Source organism: Echinops telfairi, unplaced genomic scaffold, assembly GCF_000313985.2.
Source record: "Echinops telfairi isolate 266 unplaced genomic scaffold, ASM31398v2 ScPeMD7_60;HRSCAF=208, whole genome shotgun sequence".
Taxonomy (NCBI): domain Eukaryota; kingdom Metazoa; phylum Chordata; class Mammalia; order Afrosoricida; family Tenrecidae; genus Echinops; species Echinops telfairi.
The window spans coordinates 2,832,444-2,843,073 of record NW_022103958.1 but is presented as its reverse complement, the minus strand read 5'-3'; the positions used below and the strand labels follow the sequence as shown (position 1 = coordinate 2,843,073).

Below are 10,630 nucleotides of genomic sequence, written 5' to 3'. Positions count from 1 at the left end.
GTCACATATTTCAATGCAGTAGCAGCTTCAAATTTTCTATGAATGATTTAAGCAATAACCTGTCTACAGGCTACAGGTACTTTCTGTGGAGTGTGTTTGTAAGATGGCAACACATACTTGGGTCTGCCATTATCTTCTGCCCTTGTATATAATATATGAAAGAGAAGAGTTGAAATGATCTCTTTGCCCAGCTGTAGGTTCTTTACTGAATAGGTAGCATCTTTCTTAGACATTGTAACAATGCCAGTAGGAAAAGCTATCATTCAGAATGCCACACAAATTGACTCTAGAATTTTAGCTACTATTTAACCATCCTTGGACAGAGTGTGCCCTGATGCATTATAATACATTAGAGAGATTGATTCAGTATCTCAATTTCCTCTGGTGACCTCAACCTGCAGGGAATAATATCCTCCGTGTTACAGATGTGAGGGAAGCACCATGTTGTTATTTACACCGTGTTCAGATTCCTTCATGTCTCACTCCATGATACATGGGAGTGCTTGACTCCCAAATATTTCAAATCATGAACGTAGGCCTTTAATAGATTAAAGTGGGAAAAGAAGCAATCAGTTGAAGATAATTGTCCACAGCCAAATTCTCCCAATATTTTTTTTCTAACAAAAAAAGTAATCCTGTAATAAACAGAGATAATTAGTTCCTGGGAGGGAAAAGCCTGAGCTATTACAATAGGTGTTTTAGACTTCTTAGTATCCTCTCTAATCACTGTGCCTCAAGAAGAAATTGTTTTCATATTTTCAGAGCAGAATGAGACAATGATTGAATGAACTTGAAATATTGTATAGTCCTCTTAGAATCAAAAGACTTCGGGTTTCAAATTCATCACCGTATATATATTTGTTACTTCAATTTCAAGCACATCTGGCTTTGAACATCTCCTGGAGTCCATTTGAAGAAATGTGCTCTGTCTTGATGTTCTCCAAGTCTTGTAATGTTTTCCAATCAGCAGAGATTTGAGAAACGGATACGATATTGGAATAGCTACTTGCCCTAATTACTTCTTCCTCCTGAACACATCGTACCTTTTGCTCAGCGACAGGCAGCCACGTAAGTTTTTAGAGTTGCTCATTTTCTAATCTTATTCTTATATATCTGCTTTACATCTGTAATTAAAATCATTGAAACATTATTTTTTGATACTTCATTGGGTATCCCTTTCAGATGTGCCAGTAGATTGTTTCACCAGCAGGTCCATGGATACACATATCTGTAATTTACAAGTAAATATTTCTATTTCCTGAGTTTCTGAGACAGTTTCTTAGATGTTAAGTGTGGATGGAGTACAAAAGTGCAGCAGATCACTGGAGAGGTCACCAAGGGCTACCTTTAGAAGAGGAGCTTATAGTGGGATGGTTTGGGTAGGCAGATTAGGACTAATGTAACCATTAATTTTCCATAACACAGAGTTCTGCTTTTGTCATTTCAAAACACTGAGGGGTTGGGAGGAGCTCATTTTGTACTTAAAGGAGGCTATTTGAGAAGAAAAAAGGAAAACTGGAAATGGAAATGAGCCAGAGTGTTTGACCTTTACTCTAGTCAACACTGGTCACCATGGAAGGAGAAGAAGCCCAACCTACACATTCTGATGTTCAAATCTTCAGTTCCAAATCAGAGATCCCAAGGAGAAGTACATGAAAACATAGGACCTGTAAAACAGGATGTATACTCTATGGTGGTTGGATCTATATTAAAATAGAAGACTTTTTATTCTGACTTAACTCAAACTTTTACCAGATCTTGTTCTTACCAGACGAGACCTTGCTTCTGCTACGATCGAAGTGGCGCAAGCAATCGGACCGCACCTCTAAACTCAGGCCTGCATTTCCCCCTTAAACAGGTAGGACAAGTATTCCTAAAGATAAGAGACAAAAGTTAAATGTCTTTGTCACATTAGGGTGACCTTTGCTTGCACACACGTGTTAAAAGAGAAAGGATGTGGTGACAGGAAAAAAAATCACTGTCTCCATCACCATGAGTCCTGGATTCTCGGTTCAACCCACCATTAACCCATTAGCTGTCTCTATTTAGAGTGTCACTACACATTGCTTTTCTCCTTTTTAATGACACCATCAGCTTAATAATGTTCAAGATAGCTGAAGATTTCTAATGTGCAACGATATTATAGTCTTGTCAAACTCATTAACATCTGATTCTGTATTTCATAGCCTAGCAAAACAGTCCGTCAAACTCATTAACATCTGATACTGTATTTCATAGCCTAACAAAACAGTCTGTTACATATTTCTTATCATCTCAGGTGGTAGCTCTAGAGACTATCTCACTCTTCAAAATGTGCAGTGCTGATTCCCAGAATGAAATGGGATTTATACTGGGATGAACCCTGGATACGTGCTTATGAATGAGACTGACATCCTGAGTTTGAGACCCAGGCTCTTCTACTTTAATGCTATCATTTTTTGGCAAGTCCCAAATAGTCTCTAAGTCTCAGGGTGTTCTTTCCCCCCCCTTTTTTTTGTTTCAGAAAATGGAATGATAATATTGGCAACGACATAGTTGTGTGCTCTAAATGAAAGCATCTATGTAAACCATTTAGAAGAGTGCTGAGTACATGGAAAACACAGTAATTGACTAGCATCATAGGCACTAGATGGTGCTCTGCACACTATTAAGAGTAGAGAAAATCAGAGTTAGAGGAAAATTGGTGTTTCAAAGTATTTGGGCATGTGGGAATTAAACCAGTAAGAGTAGCTTTTCTACTTTGGAAGCATAGATCTTGCTTCTCAATTTGTCTGTGGACCCTTGTATGAGCTGTCAGGATTTTATGGCTACACCACCTCAACTACTTTTACTGCTCTATCACCATGATTATTAGATGATTTGATCAGTCAGAGGTACATTATTGGTCTTTGGACTAGGAGAGCAGGAACTGATCCTGTTTTTGAGTCTGACAATGAGGGGGGACGCATCATAGGCATTACTTTTTGTGAATGTTAAGTATGCTTTTTTGAAGTAGTCTATGCACATAGTAAAGGACCCCTAGTGGTGCAGTGGTTGGCACTTAGTTGTTAACCAGAAAGTTTGTGGTTCAACTACTAGTCACTCTGTGGGAGAAAGCGATGCTTGTCTCCTCTAAAAATGTACAGCCTTGAAAACCACACGGCACAGTTCTACCCTGTCCTATAGGGGTGCTGTGAGTCAGAATTGACTCATCAGTGGTCTGCTATGCCTGGTGTTGATGTTATACATACTGAGAATTCTGCCCTTTTCAGTGCACAGTTATATGCTTTAAAAAATGCATACAGCAAACTCATTAATTTTAAGCCCAAGTTGTTCAGTTTGTGTTTTGGGTCTGTATCATATGGGAAGAAGAGGAGGCAGATGTACATCATAAAAAAATTATTTAAAAAATATTTTCTGTTTCCTGAAGCTCCATAAGAAGTTGAATGATGCAACAGTGGAACAATGAAGATGAATGTGTCATTGTTGGGGTTTTCTGTCTGACTTGGGCATGATATACAACCTTGCCATAGACCATTATGAAGCTAAGAAAAGATAAGGGTCATTTCCTCAGGAGAGAACTTGGCAATTAGAACCACATGTAACCCCTTCCTCAAGAGTTCTTCTCTGTAAAAGTATTTGCTGGTGCCTTGGGGCATCCTAAGGGAAAAAGCACTTAGACTCTTCAGTCCAGCTTTTCATGAGAACCATGTGGAAGAGGTTTCCTTCCCCTGAACTTCACAGGGATGACGCCCATATTAGACAGGGAAACTTCATCTCACCACGATTGCCTTTGTGCTCCAAGCAGACATAAGAATATGCAGAAAAAGGAACTTGAGGTCCCAGAAAAGGGATGATGAAGAATGGCAAAGCTTAGTTTTAAATATGATCTTGAACTTTAATGAAAAGTATCAAGGATGAATGCTTCTATGCTCTGACCTTTTCCTGGCAGTTAGTGTCCAGACCAGCATCCACCCGACTTGCATTTGTTGAATTGATAACAAGTTCATGAGTACATCCTAGCAGCTACTTCAATTTCGTCCAGATAATATTTTCTGGGTTGCCTCGGTTGTTTCTTTCCATGTATATTTCACTCAGGTTTAAACTTAAGGATTAAAATTAAATCCCCTAAGAAAAAACAGGCAAATTGTATTTCTTTTTCTGATCAGAAAATGAATGCTAACTACAGAGATTTGGAAAATAATCATGATAAAAAAGTCACAAAAATACAAGCAAAAAAACGGAAGCCTCATCCATTATTATATGTAGGAGTAAAGCCCTGCATATTATTTTATTCCCATACAAATTCCTTTTATCCATCTATATTAAAAGTAAAACAAACATGAAATTTTATAAATGGAAATTTTCAATTTGAATTTTATTCCTAAACCATTCATATAAGATCTATAATCTTCAAACACTAATTCCATGAAGTTTATTCCCCAATACTTTTATTGATAGTATATACTGACTCAATACTGACCTATTGACTCTTTTTAGCTGACATCCCACATAGTTGCTACAGTAAAAAATGTTCTATCCAAAAATATGTGCATGGTGTAAGGTGAGAGTGACAATGGTCAGTCTTCTTCAGCAATTTGACTGGGCTGTGAGGCTCAGTCTGGTAATTATGTAATGATGTCATTTGGCAGTTTTGCAACCTGATTTTTGCATAATGAACTGGTCTTTGAAACCTAGACAGATCGATAAATAAGGAGTGGGTGTACTTATATAATTATTATCATAGTATACAGACTCTTTTTGACCTTTGTAATCCACACTATTATGTAAAAAGCATGTAATACATAGACTTAAATATATATATGTAGCATGTAATACATATACTTATATATAATACATACACAAATATTTATGTCTTTGTACATTTAAAATAAAATTACATATTCCAATGACTTCAGTCATTCTTTAGAGATATGCAGGCTCAGTTTTGGACCACTGCAATAAAGTTGATATAGCAATAAACTGAGTCACACTCTTTTTTTTTTTTGTTTCCCAGTGTGTAGAAAACTTATGTGTACATTACGTTATTGTCTACTAAGTGTGTAGCAGCATTGTGAAAAAGTTTGAAATATTGTGAGAACTACTAAGATGTGCCACAGGGTGAGATTACGTTGTTGGGAAAATGGTGCTGACAGACATGCTCGATGCAGTGCTGCCACCAGCCTTCACTCTGTGAAACAAATCTACAATCTGTAAAGTGAAAGGGAATGAGATAAGACACGCTGAGCATTATTCCCTCATGCTGATGTTCAAGTGAAAATTTTCAAATATTACCTTGATACTAGGAAATGCTATTCTATTCTTCTGGGAATTCTCAGTTTCACAAGACTTTTTCTTTCAATGTAAACATAATGCTAAACTAAGAGAAATTTTGAGACACCTATTCCTAGAGAGTCTAGGGACAAGAAGACACCATCTAAGCGAGTGATAAAGTGCTGTGTGAATGTGGAGTTCAGGACTGCTGGATTCTTCCATCAATTTCTTTCTCTTTTTTGCCCCCCAGGAAAAAATTTCCCTTCTGGAGTTCTTATCGCCAATAACACATTGATGGAGAATAACAGAAATGTGACTGAATTCATTTTAATGGGTCTTACCCAGAATCCAAAGATGCAGAAAGTAGTGTTTGTGATATTTTTGATTTTGTACACAGTAACACTCTCAGGCAATCTACTTATTGTTGTTACTATTACAACCAGCCAGTCTCTGAGCTCCCCCATGTACTTCTTCTTGGCCCATCTGTCTTTTATAGACACAATTTATTCTTCTTCTTCAGCTCCTAAACTGATTGTGGACTCGCTTCATGCAAAGAAAATTATTTCCTTTAATGGATGTATGACTCAAGTCTACGCAGAGCACATCTTTGGTGCTACTGAGATTATCCTACTGACTGTGATGGCCTATGACCGCTATGTGGCCATCTGCAAACCCCTGCACTACACGACTATCATGAGCCACAGGCTGTGCATTCTCCTGGTGGGAGTGGCCTGGGCTGGAGGCTTTGTCCATGCAACCATTCAGATCCTCTTCACAGTCTGGCTGCCCTTCTGTGGCCCCAATGTCATAGACCACTTCATGTGTGACTTATATCCTTTGCTGAAGCTTGTCTGCATGGACACTCATACTCTTGGTCTCTTTGTTGCTGCCAACAGTGGATTCATTTGCCTGTTAAACTTTCTCCTCTTGATGGTCTCCTATGTGGTCATCCTGCGGTCCCTAAGGACCCACAGCCTCGAAGGGAGGCGCAAAGCCCTCTCCACCTGTGTCTCTCACATCACAGTAGTTGTTTTATTCTTTGTGCCCTGTATATTTGTGTACCTCCGCCCAGTGACCACTCTGCCCATAGATAAAGCTGTGGCTGTCTTCTATACTATGGTGGCTCCAATGTTAAATCCTTTAATATATACCCTCAGAAATACTGAGGTTAAAACTGCCATGAGGAAGCTCTGGAGCAAGAAAGTGACTTCACATGATTAAACAGATTCATTGAGCATTGTATATAAATGTACTAGAATCAATGCAGCCCCACCCTCTGGCTCTGTAGATGGAGACACCAACTTTGACCAGCCTTCAGTACTTACAGACAGCCATGCTACACACTGCCACTGCATCTGACTGATTCCCATTCAGTAAATATTTATTACTAACCTAGATACAGAGAGCATTATGGATGCTAAAAGTCATGAATCTAGAATGTTGAATTGATAGTAAAACAATCTTCCTATGTACCGTAATCATGTTGGTTATTGCTGATTATTAAAAATCACATATTTAATTGTATTCATTTGCTTTAGGCTTTGTCTTCTGATATAGTTAAAGTTTATTGTGCCAACCTTGCCGATAAACACATGTGGGGGTTAATTGAAGAGCGGAGGGGTAAATGGCTCGGTGACCCTCACCTTTGGAGTTCTTGGGTCTCTTGCTTTGTGATGGTTGGACCAGGGTGCAGTTGCCTTAGCTAGTTCCCTGCCTCAGCTGCCAAAGCCCACTTCCTGCAAGACATCCCCAAGGAGAAGCCGCATGGACCTACCCCAATTCAGCTTTGGGTGCTGGAGCACCCATGTGGAGACCCCTGCCAGCGCTGAGATGCTTAAACGTTCACTGATTCGGCTTTCCTCCTGCAGTCAGCGTCATTGGGTGTGTTTTGTGACATGGAGGAGGACTTTGTGGATTGGTGCCAGACATATGGGTTAATTTTGGACTTGTGGGCTTGGGCAGCACTGGGTTGGAATGTTTTCTTGATGTGCACTTATTGGTTATATACCTAAAAGTATACTATTCACCACATGTGTACGAAGCTGCCATTTTATTAAGCACCATCCATATCATGTGAGTCAAGATCCAACCAGAAGACAGACACAGAGTTATCTGAAAAGAGAACGTTTACATTCAACTATTAATCATCTCAGGCATTGTTGATACAGGGGTTAAAAAATACTTTGAAAGAATTCCCTGGGGCTAAGAAAGACTATCCAAAGAAAGAACAAAACCAAGGGTGGGTCGCCTCTTCACGACTGGGATTCCCGTATTTTGGAGAAGGTGTGACTTGAGGAGGGTGGAGAACTATCTTGGTTTTCCTGGAGTGAGAACTAGTGCACAATATCTAGACAAACGTTGATAGCAAGACTCAGCTAGAATTGTCAAGCTTGGATTGCCACTAAGGGGCTGGTGGGCAAGGCAGAAGGACCAAGAACTATGGCTAGAATGGCAAGCAGGTTAGTCTTCTCTGAGGGAATCTGCTTTCAAAGGTGACATTTTATCTCACCGTGAAATGGTCCATAGAGGGTGCCACTGGAACTCAGAGGAAGTGAGAATCTCTGGGTGCCTCCCACCCTACTGACACACAGCACTGCTGGCAACTACATAGTCAGAAAAGATGAAAAATAGAAGCTTATTAAAACCAGGAAGAGTTGCCCCTTTCATGCCCTCTACTTACAGAACCTAAACTGTGCCAAGTGCAAAAGAGAAATGCTTGTAGGATCCATCATAGCCTTGTATCACTTCGATTTTACAAGGGTGCATCTGAAAGTAGGTCTCTAAATTCATACTCGGTACTTGATCAATTCTTTTAATGCAAAGGCTAATATCTTTATTCATTTACAAAACATTCACATCTTACCTATGTTTATTTTCTCTCGTTTGTCACTTCTGTTCTCCCCTCATAGAACTCCAAATAGGCTTTTTTTTGGACATAACTATTTCATTAAATAAAATGTTCTCCCACATGTTTTTTATTTATTTCCTTGACAATTTTGTCAAATTCAGCAGCTTGGATTTTTCTTTCAATCAATCATGTAGTCTATAATTAATTTTTTAAAATTTGTATTTTGTTCACTGATTGTTCTTTAATAAGAAGCTTGATCTTATTTTAAGGACTTATATACTCTATTGAATTACTAGCAATATTCCAATTGGTATTTTTAAAGCTCTATTTTAAGATGAGATTATTTTATGTCCTTCTCAAAATATCAAATACTTTTGGATTTTTTCATAGCCCACTAAGGACCACTCATGTTTTATCAAAACACTTAGGATAATCCATTAAAAAAAACAATTGTATTGACATATGATACACTTTCATAGTTCAATCATACTGAAAATAGTTGTATAATCATGACCACAATCAATTTTAGAACATTTTCTTCTTTCTTGTACATTATTGTTAACTCACCTTTCCCCCTAAACTTCCCCTGACATGCCCACAGGATGCTATTAATCAAATTACTGTCTCTAGATTTATTTATCTTGGATTTCATATACAAAAAACACACAAAACCAAGACAAAAAAATAAAGCCCAACAACAATGGCAAAATGCAAGAAAGAAAAACTTAAATAAAAAGAAAGCGTAAAATACTAAGAACTGGAACACATTTAGAATGGGTCAAAAGGGAGATAAAATGATAAGGTGTTACATTTTAACCTAACTACATCTGCAATAATGTACTTTCCAATTCACTCTATGTGTTAGCAAGGCTATTCACTTCTCTGATTTATGGCCAGAGGGGATTCTTAATCCATGGGGGCATCCTGAAAATGGATTTTGAGCTTTCATCATCACCCATAGCCTTCTGTGATCAGAATATGAGCACTAATACAGTCCCCTGCTCTAGATTTATATTTTATTATTTAAATCTTTGGATCACACAAGCTAGTATGCTTTTTCCATGTAGACTTAGCTGATGCCTCACTTAGACATCTGCTTGTTTAAAGACAACCCTTTAAGACCCCCGACACTATTCTTTCTGATACCTGAGCACCATCTGATTTCTTTATGACACTTCGTTATAGCACTCATAGTTTCAGGGATCTCTTCATGAGAGCAAGTTTGAGTCTCCCTAACAATTCTGTTCCTTACTTTCTTACCCTTCCTAGGTGATTCCAATACTTTTATGACTAATTACCATGTATATGTTCCCGATTGCTATATTTCTGTAACCTAAGTCAATTACCTACTGAATATTGCTAGTTGGATGTCTTCTATTGGGGTGTGATCTAATGTATGCAAAACCACACTCATCTCTCTCTTCCATCTTGTTACTTTCTTCATGCATCCAGCGACTCAAGCTAGACCCCGGTTTTTCTATGATCTTTCTCTCTCTTGTCTTCATTCTATATCATGTTCTGTTAATTACTCCTAAATATTTCTTGAAGATTTTTTCTCTCTTTATGTTAGCTTGGGTTCCTTAGATGCAAAGCCTGAGATGTGTATTTGAAATTGATTTGTTAAAGGAGGAGGTGTGAGGGAAGCAGATTACAGTAAGAAAAGGAGTGGAAAGCAACCCAGAACAAGGATACAATAATAGAGGAGATGAAGTCCACAATAGAGGGGTTTAAGTCCACAATAGAGGGGATGAAGTCCACCCACCAAAGAGAACTGCAGGAGCTCACAGAGGATGTAGCAGAAGCCACACACAAGGTCACAGAATTTACGATTAGGCTTGAGGAGGCAGAGAACCGTATCAGTGACCTCGAGGACACCCAAAGAGAACTAAGCAACCAAGAAAGACAGTCAGATAGGAAAATTAAAGAAACAGAAGATAGCTTGAGATCAATGACAGATGCTATGAAGAGGAATAATCTTCATATTATCGGTCTCCCTGAACTCAACACAACATACAAGTCCACAACCAAGTTAGCAAAGGAATTCCTGGAAGAAAACTTTCCCACCCTCACAAGGGAGAACCAAGTACTCATACAAGAAGCATAAAGGACCCCAGCTAGACTAGACCCCAAGAAGAACACGCCAAGACATCTAATAGTAAAAATATCCAACTTCGAGGAAAAAGAAAAAAATATTACGAGCAGCAAGAGAAAGGAAGACAATCACATACAAAGGAGCACAGGTAAGAATATTCTCAGACCTATCAGCAGAAACCATGAAGAGGAGGAGAGAATGGAGCACCATCTTCCAAAAGCTGAAGGAAAAAAGCGCCTCCCCCAGAATCCTGTACCCTGCCAAGTTATCCATTAAGTTGGATGGTGAGATAAGGGTCTTCCAGAACAAGGAAAAACTCAAAGAATATTCTGCAAACACCCGAGCCTGCGGAAGATACTGACTCACTCACTATGGCCAGAGGATCAACCTCCACCAAGAACAAACAGGAGATCACCATATAGCCCAGCTCCATCTAG

At 38.7% G+C, this 10,630-nt stretch overlaps 1 protein-coding gene across 1 annotated transcript; it reads left to right on the top strand.

The window, feature by feature from the left end:
- Positions 1-5,532: 5,532 nt before the first annotated feature.
- On the top strand, positions 5,533-8,056 carry LOC101640913 (olfactory receptor 4C12-like). Its single transcript, XM_004708458.3, has 2 exons — positions 5,533-6,456; positions 8,030-8,056. Exons 1-2 carry the CDS (start codon positions 5,548-5,550, stop codon positions 8,054-8,056), a joined length of 936 nt encoding a protein of 311 aa, XP_004708515.3. The 5' UTR covers positions 5,533-5,547.
- The last annotated feature ends 2,574 nt before the right edge of the window (positions 8,057-10,630 follow it).